At 42.5% G+C, this 27,584-nt stretch overlaps 1 protein-coding gene across 1 annotated transcript; it reads left to right on the top strand.

The window, feature by feature from the left end:
• The first annotated feature begins 291 nt into the window (after positions 1 to 291).
• DDX58 (DExD/H-box helicase 58) lies at positions 292 to 27,078 on the top strand. The gene is made up of 18 exons (XM_033000985.2): positions 292 to 657; positions 768 to 899; positions 2,751 to 2,929; positions 4,254 to 4,404; positions 6,179 to 6,304; positions 7,133 to 7,246; positions 8,230 to 8,383; positions 9,043 to 9,301; positions 10,028 to 10,190; positions 10,598 to 10,699; positions 12,802 to 12,959; positions 13,275 to 13,410; positions 14,312 to 14,460; positions 15,737 to 15,827; positions 16,523 to 16,693; positions 18,271 to 18,422; positions 23,681 to 23,827; positions 25,410 to 27,078. Exons 1-18 carry the CDS (start codon positions 552 to 554, stop codon positions 25,707 to 25,709), a joined length of 2,790 nt encoding a protein of 929 aa, XP_032856876.2. The 5' UTR covers positions 292 to 551; the 3' UTR covers positions 25,710 to 27,078.
• Positions 27,079 to 27,584: the final 506 nt, after the last annotated feature.

Raw genomic sequence — 27,584 nt, 5'->3', positions numbered from 1 at the left:
TTCTTTTCTTTTCTTTTCTTTTCTTTTCTTTTCTTTTCTTTTCTTTTCTTTTCTTTTCTTTTCTTTTCTTTTCTTTTCTTTTCTTTTCTTTTCTTTTCTTTTCTTTTCTTTTCTTTTCTTTTCTCTTTTTCCTTTTTCTTTTATTTTCCCCTTCCTCCCTTCCTTCCTTCCTTCCTCCCTTCCTCCCTCCCTCCCTCCCTGCCTTCCACTTTCGCTAAGGGCACACACCCGCGGGAAGCACCGCGGTGCCTCTGCCGGCAGCCCCGCCCCCTCCCTCGGGGCTGCTTTCGGTTTCCATTTTCTCGCGATCCTGAACTTTCTTTTCCCCGCTCGCTGCCTGCCCGGGAGGAGTTCCTCTCGCTCCCCGCGGGCGCTCCCGGTCACAGGGCCGGGGCCGCGCTCCGCGCCGCCGCCGCCCCGCAGGCAGCCGCGACAGGGACCCCGACCGCGACAGGGACCCCGACCGCGACAGGGACCCCGACCGCGACCGGGACCCCGACCGCGACCGGGACCGGGAGCGCTGCCGCCGGCGCAGCGAAGCCGACCTCGCCATGACGGCGGAGGAGAAGAGGAGCCTGCAGTGCTGCAGGCGGTACATCGAGAAGAGCCTGAACCCCATCTACATCCTGGGCAACATGACGGACTGGCTGTCCGACGGTGAGGGCCGGCCGCGGCCTGCTTCCCGCCCTGCGCCCCCAGCCTGCCCGCTCCCTGCCGCCACGGCTGAACCCCATCCCTCACTCTTTGCCTTTTCGGGTTTTTGCTAGAGGTGAAGGAGAGAGTCCGAAAGGAGGAGGAGAAGGGGGTGACGGCGGCCGCCGCGCTGTTTCTGGATGCCATCCTGCAGCTGGAGGTGGAGGGCTGGCTCCGGGCCTTCCTGGACGCCCTGGTTGCAGTAGGTTGGTTCATGCAACTGTGTTTTCCTCTGCTTCTCCCTTTCCCCGCCAGAGCTTCGTCCGCCACCCGCGTTCAGCCGGGGAGACCAGCCCCGTGGGCATGGGACATGGAGGGTTGCTCCATTACCCTTGGGCTTCTGCCATCGGGTCTTGTCACATCAGATGAGGTGTACTGGGAAGAAGGAGGCTGACGGAAGTTGGAAATAAAACTTTGAAGGCATGGGGAAACACCCATCTGAGAAGCAGCTGGAATGATTTCAGTTATGGAGAAAGTCAGTGAAAGGTGAAGGGATGCAGAATAAGGCCTCGTTGACAGGAGACTTGGCTGTCTCAAGGTGTTTAGACAAGAAATAAGACAGTTGTTCTCACCAAATACAGTTAAAGGAATCGAAGTCTTCTGAAAGAGAAAGCTAAATGGGCTTGAGGATGTCTGTGGGAGTTAACTGACAGAGTGGAATAGCTTTATTCAAGGACAGAGTCTTAAATTAGGAACTGATTTTTAAAAATTATTTACAGATCTTAAAAGTCTTATGTTTCAAAAAGTAAGTAAACATTCATAGTGTATAAGTGAGACAGTTATTCCTCACTAGCTATGACTGCTTGATGTGTGAGGTCCTAATGCAATTTCCTTTCCAAAATGTGACAGAAGAGATTGAGTGGGTGTGAAATTACCAGGATTTGCCAGCTTTCCTCTATACATGTAAGTTCTATCATAGATTTTTGGTGATTTATTAAACATCTCGAACCCCAAAATCTTATGCCATAAGCCAGTTTTGTTTTAATTTACTCAGTATTAACTATGTGCAGTTACAGTACGTCAGTGAGCAACTATTACAAAATTCCTTATCACTTGGCTGTAGCCCACTCTTCCCTTAAAGCAAATACTAGGTCCAGAGCAACTTTTTTACAAGCCTGTGATAATCTTAATTTCTGATTTGCAAAAATATCTTATTTGAACATGCGCATAGCATTCATTTTGGTATATCTTCAGCAGAAAACTGGACAAGTTAACCTGCTGACTCCAAGTCCTATCCCAAGTACCTTCTAGTTGGGCCTGAGACTAGAATTCAGCATTACGCTTGTATTTGGGAGATGCAGAGATAGCTGATAATTAAATTAAAGACATTGTGGTGGTAAGAATCCACACCACTCTCCTGCTTCTCCAAAAGCAAAAAAAAAGCTAGGCTAATTCCTTCTGTTTGCCCATAGTTCCTCTGGGACCCTGACCTAATTTCTTCCACCTCTGGAGCCTTCACAGCAAATCACACAAGTCCTCTAAATATGATTCTCTGCCACTGTCTGTTCCAGGACAATATTTTCAGCTGTTTGCTGACTGCCTATGCTGCAGGTGTCTGTGTTGCTTTCAGTCAGGGACTGACTTGAATCCACTATGATAAGGATTTTTGAGGGAGGGTGGAGCCAAGGACAGGACTGAAAGATAGGGCTGGTAAATAAAAGGCGACCAAAGTTATTTGCGATTCTGACTAGTGTCCTGTGCTCGGGGAAATCTTGTGGAAGAGTATAATGGATTGAAAGGATCTAAGGATTGTATGGGTCAAAGGAAGGAGGTGGTTATAGTTGCTTGGGTGATGTCAGCTGTGGCACTGTGTAGCAGTTTTTCCTTTTTGTAAGTGTTACTGCTCTTTTAGCATAGGGTTTTTTGTGTTATACATACAAGTCCTGTAAAGGAAAACAGTCACTTAATCTATAAAAATTGTTTGTGGTTCACCTAGATTTTTGTCAGTTAAAAGGCCAAAAAAATTTTAATTTCTCCAATGTGTTTTTTCAGCTTGTTCCTACCTATTCTATCTAGAGATTGAATTCATAGTAACAATTTGTCTCTTTTTCTGAAAGGTTACACTGGATTGGCCGAAGCAATTGAAACCTGGGACTTCAGCAAACTGGAAAAACTGGAGTTGCACAGGCAGCTCTTGAAGCGGATAGAAGCAACAATGCTAGAAGTTGATCCGGTAGCACTCATGCCTTACATAAACACATGCCTGATAGAAAGGGAGTGTGATGAGATCCTGCAGGTATGGTTAATGGTAAAAACCCTGGTATTTGCCTAGTTTTGCTGCGGAGAAGTGCTGCCTGCCTCACTTGTGGGCTGAACTGGTGCCCATCCATCAGGCTGCTGAGTGAGGAGGATGGCCAGCCACTGTCCCCTGGGCAGGGACTTGACTTTCTTCTGCTTAGAGGAAGCTGTGCTGCGTGGCTGCATCTTCCCAAAGCAGCGTGTCTGGGACGCCCGCGCGTCTCGTTCTTCACCTCTCCAGCGTGGTGGACAAGGTGGTGTGCGAAAGGGTTGCAGGCAGGGAAGCAGGATGGGGCAGCTTTGGCATTGACGGTGCTTGGCTGTATGTCCGCGGAGTCCAGGCTCCCATGAAGCGACCTCAGGGGCTCTGGAAGGTGCCACATTACAGTGAAATGGGTGCTTTGCCATGCCTTTGGAATAGACCCCTTTCTAAAGCATTCATACTGCATTAGCGCTCCTAAAAATACCGATGGAAGTAGGCAAAGTGGCATTTAGATATTGCCTAAACTGATTCCTGCTTGTCATGGGATTTGACATAGTTTATTACCTTAACTGTGGCAACCTCTAGAAACTTTGTGTGTCTCTCCAGGTTTCCTCAGCACCCAAATGTATGGTCGTAGGGTGAAATGAAACTACTGCTCTGAAGTCATTAGCTAAATGCCGTGTCACGGAAGTCAACATTTTCATTGCCTTTGGACATGAAGCTGCTGTACTGTTACCCAGTTCTAGCTTGGTGTTTTTATCGATGACTGATAACAAATGATATTACCAATCACTCATCTTTTTCAACTGGTTAATAATAAGTTATTGATGCTGTGTGAAGGAGTCTGTTAGGTGTTCTCGCTCCCTGTGGTTCCTGAGAAGGATTGTTTGCAGCTACTTTATTTTAAAAGCGGTATTTATGGAGATACATAACATTCGGAAAGCTATGGCATCTGACCAAACATCCAGCCTGCCATAAATTTTGTACTTTGCATTTTCCTATCCTGGGATGGTTTTTGATCAGTTTGGCCTCAGAGGTTTATAGCAGATATGGGCAGATGAAATTCACAGTATAGCTCTGCGATGTTTCCAACCTTGTGAATATTTAAGCAAATAGCCTACCGGTTGATGTAGTCCAGCTAAGTCTAATGTACACCTAGGCTGGCAGAATTGCAGCAGTAGTAGGTAAATGACTGAATTTTATTGGAAACCTTTTATTCTGTGAGAAGGAAATGCAATTTTCAACTGAACACCAAACAAAAAAAATCAAAATATCAATCAAAGAACTGTGGTTTTGATCACTCAGAAGCTACAGCAACTTCTCTTTGTTGTGTGTGCAGATTAGTGAATACAGAAGCAAAGCAGCTGGAATAACTAAACTCATTGAATGTCTCTGTCGATCGGATAAGGAAAACTGGCCAAAAAGCCTTCAGCTGGCACTAGATAATGCAGGATATTACAATGCAAGTGAACTGTGGGATATGAGAGAAGGTAAACTGCAAATTGTTTTTATGATGCTCTTTTTCTATTCTTGTAAGGCTTTTTTCAGGAGAATAATACTAATTTAAAAGGATACGATCAGACTGTTGCTCATTGTTGTTTAAAAATAAAACCCTTTTTCAAAATTTTATTTAAAATGTATTTTATATAAAATGAAATGGAGGTGCTACCCTACAAACAGTCAGAAATTATTTTTTTATTATTTTTCCTCCCATATGGTTATGAACAATGCCTTTTTTTGGTAAATAGAATTAGACAGTGTACATGACTCTGAAGATACAGAACTAACAAAACGTTTATCATCTTCCCTTCCTTCTACTATAATTCACCTTTTGCCATCTTTTTGGTTGCTTGAGTTGTGATAGAAGCAATGTTTTCTGATAGAATATGATTTGTAATTTGATATTCTAGAAAGTGATACACTTTTACGATTCACAGAGCAGATCATACATTTTCTTTGAGAAATCAATAATCAAGTGACTATGTTCATATTTTGTGAAAATGCAGAATTTCCCCTAATAAGATTTTGCTTGTATCATTGAATTTACCTCTCCCCACTTGAAAAATACCTATATGAGTACCCTGCAGCTTTGGAGAATTTAGAGGAGTGTACAGTATTTCACTACAAAATAATGAAGAAAGACAAATGAGTTTAGATAAACGAGACTGTATTTCTTTATAGCTACATTTGCTTTCTTCCAAACCATAAGTGATTGCTTGAATTGTTTTTAATTAGCAACTGGGACAAGCTACTTTTATGTGGCTTCTTAAACAATATTCCTTATATTAAATTATTTTTATTGTTGAAGTCAATTGTGTGTAATTTCTTATCTGGACATTTAATTATTTTATATATATATAACTATATATGTAGTTAATAAATTTATAAATATATATAAATAATATATAATAATAATACTTATATATGTATATATATTATTTTATGTAGCTGATGGCTATACATATTATTTGGTTAACTGTTGTATTTTGTAAGTTAAAGATATCACTGTCTTTTGGGGCAGCTTCTATTCACATCCAACTTAAAGCCAAAGGCAACCTACTGAAGAAATGTTGTGCATATTGGAAGCACTGTAATGCTGGCAGTGAGGAAGAGTTGCTACTAGAAGTTAATTGCAGATATTGTATGCTTTTTGGAGCTTTTTGGAGTATTAGGGTTTCAAATGTGCTCTTTCTCCCTCTCCAAAAGCAGCACTTTGTGATCATATGTTCTATTTGCAATGAGAATCTTTGTTCAAAGCCCAGGGTCAGTTCTTTGAGAAGGTAATAATTATAGGGCCAAAGAAAAATTTAGCAAGCATGTTTGGAACCTCTCCTGATTATCATTTGAGATAAAGGATGGAAATAGTCTTACAATTTTTAGGTCCTTCCAAAAGGTAGAGGAAAAAGGAGAACAATGTCTTTGGTATACAAAACCTCTCTGAACTCCTAAATATTTTTCATGCTTGTGGTTAATGCCTGTGTTAAATCTGTAATCTTGTCAATAAACACAGAGAATATAACTTTCCTCCCAATCTATTACCTCCCTTGATATTTAAGGGCTAAATAAATATGCACTGAGTATGTGGGTCTTCTAAACCCAAGACTCTCAGTGCCATCCATCTTACTTGAAAGCGAGCCTGGATGCAGCATCATTTTATGTAGGCTTTCCATGCTAGCAACCAACCCCTTCACCTTGTCATCCCAGCAAATACAACATTTTAAAAACAAAAGAATCAGTAACATGCCTTTTTCTGTGATTTTACAGATAATGGCAAAGTTTTTGATGGTGAAATGACAGATGCTTCTGAGAACAGCTTTGAAACCACAATTACATTCTCTGAAGAAGCAGAATGTGATAATAATCTCAGTGAAAATCTGTGCTCAGCTTCAGGTAAGACTTAGAAACTTAAAGCAGTTTGTGGCTGGAATTCTCCATTTCCTTAGACTCCTGAGGTATGCAGACACAGAGTGCCACACAGGAGGGTACTGAGGAACTAGTACAAATCTCTGACTTGATTTAGTAGTCTTCTGTTTTTGTGTTTAAAGGTTCACATGCTGGGCGTTGCACATGTTAGGGTTTGCCCCTCATTTACCACATTCCTAGCGCAAAGTTGTTCTGTGAGACCGTGATCAAAATGGTCTCCAAACACCAGACTGTTGTTGATGCATCTCTTCTCTGATATCACTAATTCACTCTAATACAACTATTTCACTGCTATTAGCCAGTTTAGAGAGCTGAATGTGGCTGCAGATGATCTGTGCAGTGGCTGTCATGTCTCATATGGCAGATTTTTCTCCACCAGTGATTTCTAGTTCCTGTTCTATAAGTGCAAACCCTCTGACAAGGCCACAATGTTAAGAGAGTATTAACCTCAGAAGTCTGTAGAGCAGAAGGCTGAAAGGAATGCTGTGCATTTATTTGGGGGAAAACAAGTGTTTTCCTTCTGAGTTGAAAAAAGACCGGTTGAGGTGAGAGTTGTCAGCCAAGACCTTGAAACGAATTAATTTTAGGAAGCACAGTGGAGTGGTAACAAAAGTATGCCACCAAACCTACGCAAAATTTTTGTCTGGTGTGTATGTCCTGTTAAATGGTTTGTCTGTCCAAGAATGCCCTGCAAGGACTCTACCTCTATCATTTTAGATAGCAACTGTATGGGGCATAATATAATTTTTGCATTTCTGTTGCAACACTCTTCACAAAAGCATGGTTCTCTCCTAGAGGGGACCTGTCAGTTTTCACCTGTTGATGAACCAAAGGAGGCTCGGAGCTACCAGACTGAGCTTGCGCAGCCTGCTATCAATGGGAAAAACACATTGATATGTGCCCCAACAGGTAAGAACACATGTTTCTTAGAAAAATTATCTTGGTGGAGAGGTCTCTGAAGGATAGGGAAGGGTAAAGGTTGCATCAAACTTTTCAGCTGCTTATTTAAAAGCAGTCTTCCTTGAAGGAGTAGATCCAGATCTAACCTAAAATTAATGGCCAAGGGCAGCACAGAGACTGAGCAAGACAGATATGTCACTTAGCACTTCAGTGCTTGCATTCAGATTTCCATGCTCTAACCTCTGCTTTCTCACTCCCTGCTGTGGATTTTTGAGTTAAAATCACTCACTGATCTTAGCAGATCTTTAAGAAATTTGGCTTGCAAGTTGAAGGAAAAATAGGATGAGTTGCCCCTGTCTTCTGTACTGCAATGCCTACAACACCTAAATAGCACAGGGAACTTTGGCAGTAGCTCAGGAATGAATTAAGTTTGAAGTCCAGCAGCAAAAGAGAGATCAATCAGCTCTTTCTCTCTACCTGTGTTTTTCATGTTGCTAGCCTGATTCTCCCCTGGGCCCTGAAGAGGCAGGTGGGGTAGCAGAGGCAGGGACACAGCAGAGCTCTGGGTGGCCTGCACAGTGAGCCTGAATGCTGAAGGAAAATAAATGTGAGAGGAGCAAGACTGCATGTGGAAGTATGGAAGCTGAAAGTGCCTGGTGCCTGTACCATAGTCTGATTTGATGTGGGAGCACATGCTAAGAGCAGAAATAGATTCAGTGATTTCAAAGAACTCGAATAAAACTGCAAATGAATTTTCCTTCCCAGAGACTGCTACATGGTCTTTACAGGCTGAAACTGCGAGAGAGAAAGGGATGATTATTCACCTGAGTAAGCAGCAAGCATATGTTCAGATCTGTCCCTAGAGAGTCTGGAAGTGTAACAGCCCCCTTGTCAGCTCCCTGTTGTTACAGGGCATCCAGATAAGACAGGCTCCTGCTTACAAATACACCCCTTCATACTAGTGCTTTACCTTTCATGTTCTTCCTTTAAAGGAACTGGAAAAACTTTTGTGGCACTTCTGATTTGTGAACATCATTTCCAAAACACGTTCTTGGGACGAAAGGCAAAAGTTGTCTTTCTTGCAACCAAAGTGCCAGTGTACGAACAACAGAAAACTGTATTCAAACAGCATTTTGAAAGAAGTGGGTAAGTATAATTCTACCTGATGGTTTCCTCCACAGAATAAAACCTGCCATCTAGGTCAGCTGTGGTTAGGGCAAAATGTAATGGGTTTACAGGTGACAGGAGTGTTTGGCATTAACAGAAGGATGATGCCTAGTGTCAAAAATGGCAAGTTACCATTGTAGTCTTCGTTTGGAGAGTGAAGTCTGCTTTTGGAGAGTTTAAGCAGTGGTTGTGCATCATCTATGGAAATGGCCAAAGTATAGACAAACTTTAGCTTCTGATTTTGAAGGAACTGATTACTGAACATATGAATCCTTACAGTTACGGGGAAGTGAGCGTGCTGGACAGAAAACAGTCCCATGCTGCTTATGTATATAGAAAAGGGATGAAGGGCAGGATCTCCAAATACAGCTTATACGTGAACTGACAGATGCAGCTTAAATGTACAAATTCATCACCCCTCAAATCTAATATATTTTAGTTAATGGGAGTTGAAAATCCAGTTGTTTGCCCTCAGCAGTTTTTTTCTCAGCTTCTGCAGGTCAGATTGTTGCCTCAACAATTTGACGTTTTGAACTTAGTCACTACCCTTCAGACTTGCTGACAAGTCCATTCTTCTAGCATTTTTTACCCTGCAAGACATCCTTTGTCATACCCGAATTTTTGCCTCTTCTTCCTAGGTACTCTGTTCAAGGAATTAGTGGTGAAACAGTTGCAAATGTCTCTGTAGAAAAGGTTATACAGGACAGTGACATCATTGTGCTAACGCCCCAGATTCTTCTGAACAGCATCGAGGAAGGGATCGTTAGCTCCCTCTCTATCTTCACTCTGATGATATTTGATGAGTGCCACAACACTACAGGCAACCACCCTTACAATGTGTTAATGACCAAATACCTGCAACAAAAATTTGGCTCCTCTGCAAACCAACTGCCTCAGGTAAGACCCAGCCTGCCAGTGGTGGAAACATTAAAGTATTTTGCAGTGAAGTCAGCAAAGCCCGAAGTCTTGCCTTTTGTGTTAGTTCAGTTCAAACTCCCATTTAACAATGGCTGCAAATTGAGACAGTAGCATATGGAATACTTTTTCCCTCTTCTTGGACACCTCCAGGCTGTTTTCCCATGTTCCATCTTCCCTGCAGCTGCCAAGAAGGACTGACCAAGCATGACATAGACCAGAGTACTTAAGGGCAAAGAGGACTGCTGGGCTGGCAAGAAAGCAAGTGTCCCAGAATGTAGTAATCTCTTTGTCAGCTCTCTGTCGCTGTCTTCTGCAACAATAAAATGGGGCCACCACCTCTGCTGGCTGGAGGTTTTGGTCCAGCTGATACAACAACTCCTCTGAATGAATGTAGAGGACAGTTCTGAGGGTGATTTGCTGATTCTGTGTATGATAAGCACTGACAAATACAGCTGGTTATGGATTTAAGTAGGTGGATAGTATATTTTCGGTTTGAATACTCTAAGGTTGAGTGCCTTGGGGAGAGCACAAGTGGGGACATGGTTTGGCTCTCATGATTTAGTCCTTGCACTCGTGTATACTTCAGCTGCCTGTTTTGTTTCCTTGTTTTTAAGACGATGATGACTTGGAAATTGGTAACAGCATCTCCTGGGTTTTTTCGTTTGTGACAGAGGAGCAACCACTGCTATTCATGTGTGTGCTCAGATTGTAGGTTTAACCGCTTCTGTTGGAGTTGGTAATGCCAAGACTGTTGAGGAAACGGTAGAGCACATCTGTACCCTCTGCTCCTACCTTGACATACAGACCATATCCACTGTCAGAGAGAACAAAGAGGAGCTGCAGAGATTCACAAACAAGCCAGAAACGTGTAAGCATGCTTTCTTTTTATTTTCCCGGGAGATGTAAAGCACCATAATTAAGGCAGCTATCCAATTCCCCTTTGGTCAGGTGAAGTTAAAAGCTTAAAACTAAGCTGGAGCTTTGCTTCCTGCTAGCTTGAAAGGAGAAGCATGCATGTCATTGTTGCCCTGCAGTAAGGCAGTGCCCATTTGGGCAAGTTTTCTCTTTGCTGAGATCTCTGTTTTTTATTCAGTTCTGCCAGTGAAGACTGGGGGCTGTTTCTTTCTGTGCAATTATAATGCTCATTAACAATAAACATCATCATGATTGCATAGAGCACCCTGTGTAGCATTCTTCTAGACAAGAATTTGTTCTGTGCTGCCCTGGGAAATGTTTTACTTACTCAGGCCCCTGACTTCTATTTCTTGTCTTTAGTTGTCAGATGGGTTAACATGCGAGTTCAGAATCACTTCGCAGACATTATCTCGGGTCTGATGTCTGAGACAGAGGCATTGATGAGGAAGATTTACTCAGTGGGTAAGATACTGTAATATGCCTGTAACTGGGATTCAGTCTTTGATTACATCAGTGTAAATCCTCACAGCTGCTAGAACAGTCACTCTTTCTACTTCCTTTCTCTTCCTTCCTTTTTACTTGCCTTTAACCAATATTTCCTAAATAAGAGATTTCAAGTAGAAGAGTCAACTGTTTTCCTGTTCCATGTGATTAGTTGGATAATCATAAATATTTTTGCTTGGATTTCAACCTGCATTTCATGCAGCTAATGATGGTATGCTTTTGACACTGTCAAATCATTTTGAATGTTTAAAGAATCTGAAACAAAAGTACCAAAGCACTTGCTATCAAAATGTGGTGAGCTGGATTTCATTGATGAGAGATACCTGTATCTTCTTATTTAAACATTTCTCCAAATGCTTCATACCTAAATCTGTCTCTGTTAAGGAAAGCAAGAAGCATCTCGGTTATGGTGTTACTCCAAATGTGGTTTACTTTCACTCTTGCTTCTCTGACACTTCTCAAATTTTCTCTGCCATCTCTGAGTTGCCCTGACCACCTTTTCTGGTGAGCATTTTGTCCCCTTTATACCTCTGGGTACCTCTATTTCCACTGTTTACCAGGTCTCCATTATTTCCTATTAAAAGCATTTAAGGTAGTTTTACAGAGGAGGATCTGTGGAACATAAACACATCCAGAGAGAGTATATGGTTGCCTGAGAAAGGAAACATTTGTCTGTAGGGTTCCAGCCTCAGAAGCTGCAGTGAAGGTTTGCAGAGAGGGAGATGCATAGCTGTGAGAAGAGAAGAGATTTCATGGTCATAAAACCTAATTCTGCAGCCCTTGAGAAAGAAATTGATCTTTCCTGCTTTTGCAGAGTTCCTAACTGGTGTCTAGTAAATGATTGTTATCGATGAATTTGAGAGCTACAGGGGGTACAAAGCAGAAACATATGGATGTCTATGCTCAGTATCAGCCTTGGTCTATCCTGCTCTGAATTAAGGGACTTTGTGCTTGGACTGGCTTTTGCAAACTGACTAGGATGCCTTAAGCATCTTTACCTCAGTTCTTTACTTTATTGATTTCTGACCCCCAGCCCCTCCCCCCCCCACATTCCAGATACTGGAGTGAACTATATTGTGGGGCAGGAAGGCAGAATTTAAAAAAAAAAACACCAAAAGAAAAAAACACCACCCAAACCACCTCACCCCACCCCCCCAAAAAAATAAACAACCTAAAAACCAAGAAACCCCCCCCCAAAATAACAAATACAGTGGGACTGTCAAACTGCATGCTAAATTAAGCAGACACTTCTGAAGCTTATTTCTGCATCACAGTTTCTCTTGCATGAATGCCATTGGCTTCCTTTGTGTGGACCCTCTGATTACTGAAGTTTGTGAAGCACTCAGAGTATGTATGTGACGAACAGGTACTAACTAGTTCTGCCTCAAGGTCAGGCCCTTGGATTATACACTTTTATGTACCACAGACCATTTAGCAAATGAATACTTAACTATTGAGTAGCTCGTAATGCAAGGAGCAATGCACATGCAGTTTCTTGAATACTGTAGGCTTCTTATAGGATAAGTGAGCTCTAATTTTATTGCTAAAGACTCTGCAGATGTGTGTATGTACACAGATCCCCAGTTGGATTGTAGTGGGTTAATTTTAGCCTAACATCTAGGTATACATTGAAACACAGGGAGTGAAAAAGACAGTGCCAGCCTCTTCTCAGATGGTTCCCAGAGGCAGGACAAGAGGCAGTGGGCACAAACAGAAATACTTAAATGAGAGGAAGAACTTCTTTGTTGTAAGGGTGGTCAAACACTGGAACAAGTTGCCTAGAGAAGTTGTGGAGTCTCCATCCTTGCACATACTCAAAATCCATTTGGACATGATCCTGAGCAACCAGCCCTAGGTGACCCTGTTTTGAGCAGAGGGTTGGACTAAGGACCCCCACAGGTGCCTTCCAGCCTCAGTGATTCTGTGATTTATTATACAGTGTTCTTCTCTGTAGGCTTTTTAGACCTAACATTCATGGAAAATGGCTTATTTTCTAGGTAACTCTTCTGGTTATTTGTTCATCAAGATGAACAAATGTTTGTTTTCTCCTTCTTTACTAGATACTATCTCCCAAATCAACAAGAATGATTTTGGAACACAGAAATATGAACAGTGGATAGTTGCCACTCAGAAGAAATGCAAACTGTTGCAACTGGCAGATAAGGAGAAGGAGAGCAGCATTTGTAGAGACCTTTTCATTTGCACGGAACACCTGCGGGTAAGTGAATATCCTCTTTCCTTTCATACAGAGGTGGAGCCATCCCATTCCTTCTGATAAAGGTATGTTCACCTAGGAGCAGATTTTGAACCTAATAATTCTATTTGACACAGGCTAAAGCATGGTGTGTAAGACTTGTGCCTTAAGATACTCAGAATAGTATAGTGTAGAGGAGAATTTGTAAGGCTTGTGATGTCATGCAAATGGAAGAGCAACACAAGTTTGTAATACTTAATCCACCTAAATAAAATTTGCATTCATCCCCTGTTCCATGGAAAATGAGGATTAAATGTGTATGTCTCTCTTTCTGAGCAGAAATTCAACGATGCTCTCATCATCAGCGAAGATGCCCGCATTGAAGATGCTTTAGCCTACCTAACTGAATTTTTCACAAATGTTAAAAATGGACCATATACAGAGTTAGAGAAGCAACTGACAGCCAAATTTCAAGGTATTTCACACAGTACCTGTGACAGTTGCAGGGGAGAAGAGGGCTTATGGTAGGATGATCCAAATTTTCTTCAGAGTAAGTGCATTTGTTTTTCCAGAAATTTTGCACTTTTCAGAGGATCTAGCGTCTGTGTGGGTGCAAATGTAGTCTTAGGGTAGGCAGGGGGGAAACTTACTTTCTGGGACTGCAAGCTTCTAGTGCAAGAGCTAAGGAAGTAGTAATAATTGTGGCTAGATGCTATTGTAGGTTCTTACATGCCTGATTTGGAGATAAGGCAGCAGTGTCCGTAAGGGTGTGCCCACAAGTTAGAGGAATGGTCTACAATCACAGATGCTGGCAGCATTAGATAAGGCAACATACACCGCTCAGTGCATTGTGTAGCCTCTTCCTGCCCAGTGCTCCTGGATGGATCCCAAACTTCTCAGAAGAAGCAGGTGGCTCTGTTATCCTTCTGATTAAAAGGTAGAGGTTGCCCTTTCTCTAACTTCTGATTTAGTAGCAGTGTGCTGTAAACCAGCCCGTGATCTGGTGTGTTGCAGTGTTGACTGCAATTTTAAATCACTGGACTGCCTGCCCTCTAGTGTCAGTTGTTTCCAAAGAAGAAATAGCACTGCTCTTTGCAAGAACTGTTTTGTTGCTGTCTTTTGATGAACAACAGTATGTCACAGATGTTCTCCTGTCAGTTTGCTACAAAATGTGAGAGATTCAGAAATTTTTTTTCTTGAGATTTTGTTGCATTTAACCAATAGCTTTCTTTGCTTGCATCTGAAAAAAATGGCATAGAAAATAAAAATTGTTGCTAGAGAGAATGTGGGTGGCATTTGCAAGTAGGTTTGGGTGAGAAATCTGTTTTCTGCATTAAAGAAGATAAATTATTCAAGAAACTACTCTTTTCTTCCAGAGAATGAACCAGAACTGACTGCCCTTTCAAAAGATGAATCAAACGAGAATCCCAAGCTGGAAGAGCTTGCTTCCATACTGGATGAAGCATACCGCTATAACCCACAGACTCACACTCTTCTCTTTGCTAAGACAAGAGCATTAGTAGCTGTAAGACATTTCTTTTTAAAGCTCCTAAAATGGGAAGTGAAAAAGTATCTATTACCCTTCCCATTTTGATCTGGAAATAGAAAAATATGCATGTATTTGATCTTCCTAAGAAAATACTCATCTTTCTGTATCTTCCTAAGCACTGATGCTCTGAGACAGGATGGGGGGCTTTTATTTCATTTTTCTAAAAACTACAGTACAGGGATGTTGTTCTTTATCACTTCTTCTTGCTACATGTCATAGTTGATCATTAAGTCATTAGATTTGTACTTTAGGTTTGAAGTCAGTTTTAACAAGGTGTGTTACAAGGTTTTTAGCTTTAATGTGGCAGTGTTATAAACCAGCAGCTCTGCTCTAATACTGACTGCACATCAGGAGGTTTTTATAGGTTTCCCACAGGATTCCTATGGGCCCAAAGGAGGTCTTTGTGTTCTTGATCAAGAGAAAAGTAAAGACTTTGTGGAGTAGATGTCCTCTGGACCCTTCTGATGCACTGGTCTATTAGATATGTGACTAGGATCAAGGATCTAGGCTGGATGATCTAAAAAGATCTCACTTCCGATACCCTGTTCCCATAAAAAGTTCATGCTTGAGGGAAGTGTGCTGCTAATTATTAGCTTCTGTAGCTCTTAAACATTTACTTGAAGGTATCATAGTCTCTGGCTACTGCAAACAGATTTATCAGCTGAGAGTCCCAACCCCCATTTTATCCTTGGGTGTAGACATGCTGGATGAATCGCAAACCAGAAAAAAAATTAAAGGCAGGCTAAAGTCCAAACTAACAATACCAAGCACCTGCTGCCAACTTTCCATTTTACATGTAAAACCTACTGTAGCTTGGCTGAATTTTTTTCTTATGTAAAAGCAGTTCGAATGTGCTGCCTTCACTGTGCAGTGAGAAAATGGGGTTTGTAAATAGCCACTCATTCCCTTTGGATCCTAGAGGTGAAGTATTCAGTGATCTGTTGGTTTGTAAGAGAAAAAGGCATACTTTTTAGCAGTGAAAGGCTGCTTGTTCTCTAGCCAGCCTTGGAGTTGCAGGGGTGGGAAAACTGCAAATCAGCTGTGGCATGGTTTGTTCTGGCAACATGGCTGTGATCCTTGCTTTCTCACCTATTAATAGACGTTCCCTCCTGACACACAAGTTCCACCTTCTTTCTTGCTTTTGGTTCTTGGAAATGTTAATTGTCAAGGCAAGCATGGGCAGGATCTACCTATCTACCCCAAACTAACATTCCATCTGGCCAAGGATCTAACTCCCTGATTTACTTTCTAGGCTTTGAAGAAGTGGGTGGAAGGAAACCCTCTGCTTAGCCACATAAAGACAGATGTGTTGATGGGTCATGGAAGAAGAGATCAAAAAACAGGTACGCAGGTTTGCACTGAGCAATCCCAGTTGCTAGACCTATGGTAGCTACACTGCTAATATTGTTCTACTCTTCCTGTGTTCAACTTCTGTTCTCTTAAACAGAGGAAGGTAATGCAAGTTTGCACTATGCTTTCTTCCATACCTAGAATACCTTTAATCAATCTCAAGGGGATGCCTGCTTTTTCTGTCCAGAATCTTTGGTTAAAGCAGCAGTTACACTGTCAGTGACCCTTTGATGCAGGGTTCTTTTGTTAGTTCAAAATTAGTTTCGAAACTTTTCGCTATCATGGCTTCTTGTGATTACATCTAGTCCTTTTACAGATCCCTCTCTTACTTTGTGTTTGTTGGCACGAACACAGTTTAAGGTAGAATGGAAGCTCTAGCCAAAATAAATAACACATGGCTTAAGTTAAGAGTTAGCTTGGGCTTAAAATAACTAAGCTGTATGGGTCTCTCTAATAAAGATGTTGTGCCTGAAATGGTGTTTCCCAGGATGACAATTCCTGTGGCACATCAGCAGGAATTCCTGCTCAGTGGGTACAGTGTGCAGCCAGCTGGATATGCAAACTTAAAGTACTTTCCCAGATCAAGAGGACATTCTAATTTCTAATCACTTAAGTAAGAGCAAATGCAGGTATGTTGCTCAATGAATTCCTCAGTGTATTTTCCTGACACAGTTTCTTGGTACTGTAGGTATGACCTTCCCAATGCAGAAGGGTGTACTGGATGCATTCAAAACCAACAAAGACAGCAGACTGCTAATTGCTACATCAGTTGCTGACGAAGGCATTGATATTTCTGAGTGCAACCTTGTTGTGCTCTATGAATACTTTGGTAATATCAGCAAAATGATCCAAGTCAGAGGTATGGAATTTCAGAACTATTACTTTAGAAACCTGTTTTGGCCTAGAAATGGACATAAACTGCTACTGAATGTCACTTTGGAAATTCTGTAGTAATATATACATGTCTTGCTGTTGTTGCTCTGTGCTCCTGAATGAAGTCAGATGAATGATGGGACCGGACATGACAAATTTGTTCACAGAACCGAGTCCTTAATGTTGTGTGACTTTTCTTTTGCCATGCAAAGTAGCCATGTTGCATGAGGCTATTGAACTATTGAGGACTGATCATTCAAGTGGGTAATTATATGTAAGCAGAAGTATGGCTAGAAGAGCTGTAGTCAGAAATAGTACAAATTGCTCTGACTGGAACAATTTACAAAGGACTGCTGCAATGGAGTTTCATGTATTGCTTTGGCTTCAAAGACCTTCACCTGCCCAGTGGCTTATTAGCAACCCAGCTACACACAGGTACCCAAGATCATCTTATGTGCAGACCTCTAACATTCAAAAGAAAGAAAGAAAGAAACAAACAAACAAAAAAAAAAAAAAGAGGAAAACCCTGTTTCTGTCTTGTCTAAACAAGTCTTAAAGACTTTCGTCTTGCATCCTGGTGATTTTAAAGTATGGCCAGCAGCGGGGAATGAAGAACAACCACACCAAATACTGGTTTCTGTTTAACATTCCTAAGTGTCATAAAACTGCCTGTGTCTTTAAAGGGTGCATCTGCAAAATGTTATCGTATCACCCAAGTAGTTAACTTCATAATTTGAGAGGAAGTGATCTCCATTGTACTTAGTCCTCTGCTTTCAGTGTTTGTGTCTGGTGACTTTATTATTTTTGTATTATAATGAAATAATTGGCTCAGAATTCACATTTATAGGTGAAAGGATAGTGTTTGTTCTTAAAAATCCATTAAAAATGCAAAGAAAATAGATTTCATCAGTTTTAAACCACATAAAATCATGATTTTCAGGGAATGGGAGTTCAAAAGCAAATGTGAACACTTTTTCATACTGAAATACTTCCAAACTGATGTGAGATCCCTGTAGTTCTTCATTTGCCTGTGTCACAGCAACAAAAAGCAGGCAGGCAGTAGGCATAGACAGGTGGAAGAGATGACACTTGCTCTTTTTGTCTCTTCTTGCTAGCACTGTATTTCCAGTTTCTCAGGGCTTTTTTTTGTGATAATTTTTTTTTTTTTAATAGACACCAATTAGCAGGACAGAAAACTAGCGAGTAAGACAAAGATGAACTTTTCTTCTCTAGCTTTTTTTCCATGAGAAGACAGCAAAATGATGTACAATAACTGAAGTGTCAAGCATGCCTGAGCTTAACTGAGGCAAGCCACAGAAGTAGGGAATAGAGCACTGGCTGGGGGATATCCATGAGGATACCTAGAAGGGGCATCTTGTTCTAGGTTGTGATTGAAGAAGAAAGAGCTGACAAAATCTTCTGTAGAAGCAGCATTATCTGAATCTGAACATGAGAAACAAAAGCAGGCACACAGAAGGTCTTTAATGCTCTTTTATGGCATAGCAGCTGCTTTTGCACATCTTGTTAAGAGTGACTAAAGAGGATAAATGTGTTGCTGTACAGGTCGTGGAAGGGCAAAAGGCAGCAAGTGCATCCTTGTGACAAGCAAAACAGAAGTGGTTGAGAATGAGAAACACAACCGTTATAAAGAAGAAATGATGAATGAAGCTATTGAAGAGCTACAGAATTGGGATGAAACAACATTTGTAAGAAAGGTTTGTACTTCTGTAGAATTTTCATACTCAAATCTACAGGCATAATTTACATCAGCCTTCATCTACTAGGGCTTTATCTAAAACCAAGTGATAACCTGAGAAAAGTGTTTACAGGCCAAGGCTAGATCAGCAGAGAAGGGATAGTGTGTCCTCACTTGCAGAATGTCATCTCTACTGTAACTGTAACAAACATAGAAGTTGACATAGAATTTATATAAACTTCTTAGCTTAGAAATAAAATATAAACTATTCTGTCCACTGGAAGAAAAATATTGCTGTATCTGCTTGGGATAGTGGACAGGAGGATGGGAAACTATGCAGGTGGTGGTAATATGTCCATTCATATAAAGTGCTTTCAAACATGAATCTTTGCTGCTGGGCAGTACAAGTGCTTTTCTAAAGCTTTCATGCCAAGCTCTTGTTGATTTCAGAACAGTTGTTTCTGGGATGTTTCAAGAAACTATTGCCTGGGACATTAACAGAATGACATTTGGGTTTGTACATGCTCTTCTGCTGGTGACTTCTTTTGTACTGCCTACAGTATCATTCATTTTTGCTTCAAGCAATGACACCTGGCAGATAAACGAGCCTAGCAGAACACCTCAGCACACATTCAGTGCTTTACATTAACCCTGCTGTGTGCCGCACACTTACCATATCAGAAAACATGATGAGGCTAGAAAAAAGTGTCAAGAACTGGTGCTGAGGTGACATGCAAGAGGTGTCTCGAGCTAAACCAATGATGGACTTTTGGTCAGGCAAGTTCCTGCCTGGTGCAGCAGGCGCGTCTCCTCTGTGACCACCCCACTTTCCCAGGTGCTCTCACATAATAGGTATGAGGCTCTGCAAGTGGAACCAAACAATGATGAGGACAATGGTTCATCTAGCTTGCAGGTGTTGCTAAGGCTAAGTCAGCCTATGCTCTGTGTCAAAACCACTTCCATAAAGAAAAAAAGAAGGGTCGTTGTCATAGGAGACCCTCTCCTAAGGGGAAGAGAAGCCTGATATGCCAACCAGACCCACTTCTTAGTCTGCTGCCTCCCTGTGGCCTGGGTTAAAGATGTGAAGAGAAAACTTCCTGCCCCGGTATGGTCCCTGGATTATTATTCATTATTGATTTTTCATGTAGGCAGTGATGAAGTAGCAACAAGAAGTTCCAGGGCAATCAAGAAAGACTTCAGGATGACTGGTTAAGGGATCAGGAGCACAAGTAGTGTTCTCCTCTACCCTTCCAGTTGCAGACAATGATGAGGGAAGAAACAGGAAGACCCAGCAGATCAACACCTGGCTCTGTGACTGGTGTCACCAGCAAAATTTTGCATTTTTTGCTTATAGGTCGGTCTACATGACACCAGGCCTACTGGAGACAGAAGGGGTACACCTGTCTTAAAGGGGGAAGAGGATCTTTGTGCAGGAGTTAGCAAGGCTTATTGAAAGACCTTCAAACTAAAAAATTTGAAGGGGCAAAGAGATAGAACCAGGCTCACTCGAGATAAGCTCGGGGGCAGCACACCAGTGTTTGAGGGACAGTGTGCTAGCAAGGTCCTTCGGTTTGCCATTGCAGTGGAGGTAGAGGATGGAAATCCACATGACAGCAAAGACACGAGTATTATTGATGTTTAGAAACCACAGGAGTGCCTGAGAACAGTCACATAGGAATTAGGGCTTCTCCCCCCAAAGATGTGGCAGGATCAATAGCCCAGCTGAGGTGCATCTACACCAATGCACACAGTATAGGCAACAAACAGAAAGAGTCAGAAGCCATTGTGCAGCTGGAAAACTGTGATAAAGTTGTAATCACGGAAACATGGTGGGATGACTCACAAAACAGGATTGCTGCAATGGATCCTATAAACTCTTCAGAGGGGATAGGCAAGGACTGAGAGGTGGTGGGGGTAGCCCTGTATGTTAGGTAGTGTTTTGATTGTCTAGAGCTTGACGATGGGATGAAAGGGTCAACTGTTTTTGGGTAAGAATCAGGGTGAAGACAACAAGGCAGATACCATGGTGGAAGTCTGTTACAGACCACCCAGCCAGGATGAAGAGGCAGATGAAATATTCTACAAGCAGCTGGGAGAAATCTCACAATTCCTAGTCCTTGTTCTTGTAGGGGACTTGAACTTACCAGATACCTGCTGGAAATTCAATATAGCAGAGAGGAAACAGTCTAGGAAGTTCCTGAAGTGTGTGGCAAATAACTTCCTGATACAGTTGGTGACAACTAGGGAAGGTGCTTCACTGGACCTGCTGTTTGTGGGCAAAGAAGGACTTGTGGGTGATGTGATGGTTGGAGGCCATTTTGGATGCAGTGATTATGAAATGATAGAATTTTCGATTCTTGTAGAAGTAAGGAGTGGGGTCAGCAGAACTGCCACTTTGGACTTCCAGAGGGCAGACTGGCTTGTTTAGGGGCCTGGTTGACAGTCCTTTGGGAGGCAGTCCTGAAGTGCTAAGAAAGTCCAGGAAGGCTGGACATTCTTCAAGAAGGAAATCTTACAGGCACAGGTGCAGGCTGTCCCCATGTGCTGAAAGATGAGCTGATAGGGAAGAACATCACCCTGGCAGAACAGAGAACTTTGGATGAAACTCAGGAAAAAAAAGAAAGTTTATGACCTTTGGAAGACAGGACAGGCAACTCAGGAGGACCACAAGAATGTCATGAGGTTATGGAGGGAGAAAATTAGAAGGGCCAAAGCCCAACTAGAACTTAATCTGGCTACTGCCATAAAAGACAATTAAAAATGTTTCAATAAATACATTAGTCAGAAAAGGAGGGCTAAAGACAATCTCCATTGGATCCAATCCTTACTGGATGCAGGGGCAAACATAGTGACAGAGGATGAGGAAAAGGCTGAGGTACTTAATGCCGTCTTTGCCTCAGTCTTTAATAGTAAGACCAGTGGTTCTCTGAGTACTCAGCCCCGTGAGCTGGAAGACAGGGATGAGGAGCAGAATGAAGTGACAATAGTACAAGGGGAAATGGTTACTGACCTGCTACACCACTGAGACATATACAAGTCTATGGGGCCGGATGGGATCCACCCAAGGGTACTAAGGCAGCTGGTAGAAGTGCTCACAAAGCCACTTTCCATCATTTATCAGCAGTCCTGGCTAACTGGGGAGGTCCTGGTTGACTGGAGGTTAGAAAATGTGACACCCATCTACAAGAAGGGCCAGAAGGAGGATCCAGGGAACTACAGACCTGTCAGTCTGAAATCAGTGGCAGGGAAGGTTATGGAGCAGATCATCCTGAGTGCCATCACACAGCATGTACAGGACAAGCAGGTGATCAGGCCCAGTCAGCACAGTTTTATGAAAGGCAGGTCCTGCTTGACTAACCTGATCTCCTTCTACGGCAAGGTCACCTGCTTAGTGGATGAGGGAAAGGCTGTGGATGTTGTCTACCTGGACTTCAGTTAAAGCCATTGACACTGTTTCCCACAGCATTCTGCTGGAGAAACTGGCTGCTCGCGGCCTGGATGGGTGTACTCTTGGCTGGGTAAAAAACTGTCTTGATGGCTGGGCTCAGAGTGGTGGTGAATGGAGCTAAATCCAGTTGGCAGCTGGTCACAAGTGGTGTTCCCCAGGGCTCAGTACTGGGGCCATTTCTGTTAGCATCTGTATCAGTGGCCTGGGTGAGGGGATTGAGTGCACCCTCAGTAAGTTTGGAGACAACACCAAGTTGGGCAGGAGTGTTGATCCACTTGATGGTAGGAAGGCTCTACAGGGGATTCTGGACAGGATGGATCAATGGGCCAAGGCCAACTGTATGAGATTCAACAAGCCTCAGTGCTGGGTCCTGCACTTGTGTCACAACAACCCCATGCAATGCTACAGGCTTGGGGAGGAGTGGCTGAAAAGCTGCCTGGTGGAAAAGGACCTGGGGGTCTTGGTCAACAGCCAGCTGAATATGAGCCAGCAGTGTGCCCAAGCGGCCAAGACGGCCAATAGCATCCTGGCTTGTGTCAGAAATGCTGTGGCCATCAAGACTAGGGAAGTGATTGTCCCTATGTACTTGGCGCTGGTGAGGCCGCACCTCAAATACTCTGTTCAGTTTTGGGCCTCTCACTGCAAGAAAGACACCGAGATGCTGGAGCACATCCAAAGAAGAGCAAAAAAGCTGGTGAAGGGTCTAGAGAACAAGTTTTATGAGGAGTGGCTGAGGGAACTGGGATTGTTTAGTCTGGAGAAAAGGAGGCTGAGAGGAGACCTTATCCCTCTCTACAACTGCCTGAAAGGAGGTTGTGGCAAGGTGGGTGTCGGTCTCTTCTCCCAATTAACAAGAGATAGAACGAGAGGAAATGGCATCAAGTTGCACCAGGGGAGGTTTAGACTAGATATTAGGAAAAAAATGTCTTCATTGAAAGGGTTATCAAGCCCTGGAAAAGGCTGTCCAGGGAAGTGGTTGAGTCACCATCCCTGAAAGTATTTAAAAGACATGTAGATGTGGTGCTTAGGGACATGGTTTAGTGGGACTTGGCATGTGAGGTTTGCAGTTGGACTTGATGATCTTAAGAACCTTTTCCAACCTAAATGATTCAATGATTCTATCTTCCTAGACCTTTGTTAGAAATTGCCCAGAGAATACTGGAAAAAGTGGCAGCCACTACAAATAAAAAGGCTTTGTACACAGTTCTGCCATATCCCTGTGGATTTGCATATCACCCCATATTTCCAGGCAAGCTTTCCGACACTGAGCTGTGCAACAGGGGATGTCCAAGGCCCTCTTGCCTTTGTGAAATTTCTTCTCCCACTTCTAGAGCTTGGTTTGGCCGTTCCTGCTTCTTCTCAAAGGATTCTCTTTCTGTATGAGCTGCAGGTTGCCAGTTCCAGGCTGCGGCTGTTGCCTCTCTCTAGCTGCAATTTCTGTGGCCTCTGGAGCCTTCTTTCTGGACTGTGAGCTTCCCAGAGCAGCAGTGCTACTTCTGCTGTAGGGAGTCTCACATAACTTAGTCTTCACAAGGACTTAATAGCATTATGACCAAAGTGGCCATAGGGGGAGCAGAGGGGAGGAAGGAACAGATGTCATAAATTCTGTCCATCAGGTAGTTTTATCCTAGCTTTACATTCTTAACCTGACAAATATACCATGTTCTTTATTTGGTATGAGTTACTAGAACAAGGCATGTTTGTTTGTTTGTTTTTAAGTAGATAAATATCTAGGTTCCTAGATATTACATATCCTGAGTCATGTTTATACAGACATGGGGGCTTCTCTTAATTTCATAATGATCTTGATTTTTATTTATTTATTAAAGATACACGACCTGCAAATGAAGGAAAAGGTACTACGAGATTACAGGAAGAAAGAAACAAGATGTACAGTAGTGGAAGGAGAAAAAAACCTTCTGTGTGGAAAATGCAAAGTGTATGCCTGTAGTACAGGTGACATCAGAGTTATAAAGGTATGTCTCTGTATTATGATGGTAGTTGATAATGTCCAAGGTGTGCAAATATGTTGTATGACAGGAATCACTTGAATTTTCCTGAATCCCTTTCTGTTAGAAATTGATGAATTTTGTGGAAAACCATCTGATCTTCAATGACATAACCTCCTAGTGTAACTGCTGGATATTTATATTCGCAATTAGCATAAGATCGGAAGTCTTCCTGCAGTTGAGAGATTTCTCCAACCATTTCTGTTGACTGAAAATTATCTGTACAAAAGTACTGAGATCAGTTCACTGTTTGGCTTACTGGCTTATGGGCCAGTTTTCAGTTTTGAAAGGGAAGGCAAACCATGGTTTTCAAGAGGAGCACTTTAATTCTTAAATATTACTTTGTTTTCCATTTTTTAGGTAGTTCACATTGATTCTGTGTATCTCATGGGGACATTTTTATTCTGCTTTTTCTGAACTTGAACTTCTCTGTAAGCCCAAGAAGACAATACTCTATGTATGGGAGGTGATCATCATGAGAGAGCCTTTTCTGGGCTGTTTCAGCGTTTCTAGTTCTGAGATTTGTTCTTTTGCAGCTGCTTCTATTTGTGCTACTCCAGTCAAGTGCAGTTGTGATGTGATAAGGGGCTTCAGGCCACAGCTGAGCATTACAGAGTGCTTGCCTTCAGGCACTTCCCTTTTTAATCAAGACTTTTTTTTTTTACCAGCTCTTTTTGGAATGTAGGTGGAGTTCACTATTCCTCTGTGTAAAGAAGGTCCACAGGCAAGGGGTTGGGAATAGCTCAGCCCTGTGAAAACCTAGTTACATTTCTTTGACAAGTAACAAGGGATCTCTAACACACACCTCTGACTGTTACTCGCATTTTGTGCTGCTGGATTATCACGTATACTTGTGCAAATAGATTCAAGAGTTCAGAAAAATTTTCAAAAAGAGTTTTGCTTAGTACTCTGCAAATAGCCCCTCACAATATTTTAAATAATCCCTACAAACTGAGTTCTGTCATATTTCAGCCTATATATTTAATGGAGGTTGTCTTTCCAGGAAGAACTAGCATCTTCACACTCCAGATTGTACATATGCTTTCAAATTTAGTTGTTAATTTTTTAAATCTTTGATTATATGTTATAAACAACAACTGTAACTCATGTACCTTGTTAGGGTTACTTTTTCTACCACTCCAAAGTAACTGCATCAGCTGTCATGGAAATCTGGATTCATACAGTTGAGTGGGAAGCAGGAGTCTCACAGATTGTCTGTTGTCCAGATGACTCTGTTAGCTTTATGCACATGTCTCAAATACTGCTGGCATGGATTTTAGAGAAGCTAAGGAAGTTCAAATATGTATAAGATGGTGACTGGTGACATACAGTAATTTTGGTTTTGATAATCCCAAGCCTGGGTCTTCCTAGTATCTAATGAATGTGGAAAAAATGAGCAGTAGGTCAAGGGGGCTGGAAGGTGAGCCTCCTGAATGACAGGAAGCACCTTACCTGGGAAATGGTATTTGTGAGGGGAAGGGGAATGTCAGGAAAAAAAATGAGGAATGATGTTTCTACTATTAAGCACTTCTGTCATGTGTTGTTTCAGAAATCTCATCACACTGTCCTAGGAGACGCATTCAAGGAACGTTATATAACAAAGCCTCACCAGAAACCAGTCCAGTTTGATTGTTTTGAGAAAAAAAGCAAGATGCATTGCCAAAATCCTAATTGCCAACATGACTGGGGAATCATAGTGAAGTACAAGACATTTGATAATCTACCAGTGATCAAAATCAAAAGCTTTGTAGTAGAGAACACTGAAACTGGGACACAAATGGATCTTCAGAAATGGAAAAATATTAATTTTTCACTGAAGAGTTTTGATGTTGAAGAAACATCCAGCTGAACTCAGCATTTTAATGCATGTATCATACTACTGCACTAAGCTGAAATAGTGGATGATCTATTTCCATCTATAAAAAAAACATATGTTTTTTATGCTGTGTGATATGCTAGGCCCCTTATCAGCATCTGGCTAGATTAAAAAAGGCTAATATGGCCACTGAAAAAAATCTGCTATCTAATGAAGTGCTTCACTAGAAGTTTTAGTATAAGCATGGACAAACATGTGCCTAACCATCTAGATCTTAATCCTTGCTGCTATGAAGAAGTTGGTCTGAAAAATACAAAATCAAGTTAAATGACTAACAACATCTAATTTTAGGTGACAGGCCACAACTTCAAGCATTTCTGTGTGAATCAGAATCTTGTTACCAGAAACTTCTGGTTGGATTGTACCTTCATGCAGACAACATGGCTTATATATAGTGACACTTTAAGCACTGCTTTAGCTACATTTAAAGCTTCTTAAAATTATTTTTAATGCTCTAGGCATTTTAGTATATAGAAAATGAAGAGAAAATGTCCAGTAACTTTTCTGTAAGGAAGATACTGCATCTTCTAAATATGTCTTTAGTAGAAAATGCTTCTGCAACCATCTGAGAAAAGCTGTAGAGCTTCACTGAGCCCTCTTGGAGGAGACATCTTCTGAATTAAAATGGTAGCGCTGTTTTCTTCTATTACTGCACGGTCATCAAGTTGCTGTTGCTGAAGTTGCAGAGTGGACACCTTCCCATGTGTGGCTTAACTGAACAAGCCCCAAGGGACACAAGGCAGTGTAAAATGGGTGAAGGCTTAAATTAGATGGTGACCGGCATTTACCCTGTCTCATGAATTGGCATCTGATATCTCTGAAGACCCTGATATTAGTTCTGCAGATTTCCTGTCAGAGCTGATCACTTACAGCAGCTGGCCCAGGACCACGTCCAGACAGCATCTGGACATCTCCAAGACTGGAGACATCACAACCTCTCTGGGAAACCTCTTCAGTCTGTGCTTGGTCACGCTCACAGTAAAAAAGTGTTTCCCGATGTTCAGCAGCAACCTCCTGTGTTTCAGTTTGTGCCCACTGTTTCTTGACCTCTCATTATGCACCACTGAAAAGAGCCTGGCTGCACCTTCTTTACGTCCTCCATCGAGATATTCGTACGCAAACAGGAGACGTGTCCCTGAGCCTTCTCTTCACTGGGCTAAACAGTCCTGGCTCTCTCAGCTTGTCCTCATAGGAGTGATGCTCCAGACCCTGCTACATCTAATGGGCCTCTGCTGGATTTGCTAGAGGAGCTCTGTTTTAATCAAGCAAGATGTCCTGGGTTGAGTGAGTGGTGGAGTTTTTTGGTGGCAGGGGAGGGGGCTATCGGGGCGGCCCCCTGTGAGAAGCTTCTCGAAGCTTCCCCAGCTCCACGTCAGCTCCACTTCTGTTTGGGAAATTGAGCCAATCGGCTGCGCCTCTGCGATAACGTATTTAAGAAGGGACGTGGTGACGGGCAGGCGGACTTGTGAGGAGGAGTTGCTGCAGCTGCATGAACACCAAGGTCAGTGGAGGAACGGAGGAAGAAAGGAGGGGGGAGGTGTGCCGGAGCAGAGACCCCTCTGTATCCTGTGGGGAGACGGCAGGGCGGCCCCCCCTGCCACCCATGGAGATCTACGGTGGAGCAGACGTTGATTTATGGCCTGTGGCTTCTGCCTGCAATAATCAAGGTGCTGTGCCCAAAGAAGGCCGGGGTCTCGTGGGAAAAGGCAGCCCCCCTGCTGTAATTCAGTGCTGGGAGGATTGCAGCATGCGGGGGTGTCCCACACCGGAGCAGCTCGGGAAGGGCTGCAGCCATGGGAGGGAATCCAGTCGGAGGAAGTTAGTGACCCATGACGGAGCAGTGTGGGG

Source organism: Tyto alba, unplaced genomic scaffold (assembly GCF_018691265.1).
Source record: "Tyto alba isolate M040663 unplaced genomic scaffold, T.alba_DEE_v4.0 Super-Scaffold_13, whole genome shotgun sequence".
Taxonomy (NCBI): Eukaryota; Metazoa; Chordata; class Aves; order Strigiformes; family Tytonidae; genus Tyto; species Tyto alba.
This window is presented reverse-complemented; position numbering and strand designations above follow the sequence as displayed.

Excerpts from the sequence above, each read along its gene's own strand:
- DDX58 (XM_033000985.2), top strand. The coding sequence starts at position 552 with ATGACGGCGGAGGAGAAGAGGAGCCTGCAGTGCTGCAGGCGGTACATC. Across the intron at positions 8,384-9,042 it reads CAGCATTTTGAAAGAAGTGG|GTACTCTGTTCAAGGAATTA; the intron begins GTAAGTATAATT and ends TCTTCTTCCTAG. Across the intron at positions 18,423-23,680 it reads AAACAACATTTGTAAGAAAG|ATACACGACCTGCAAATGAA; the intron begins GTTTGTACTTCT and ends TATTTATTAAAG.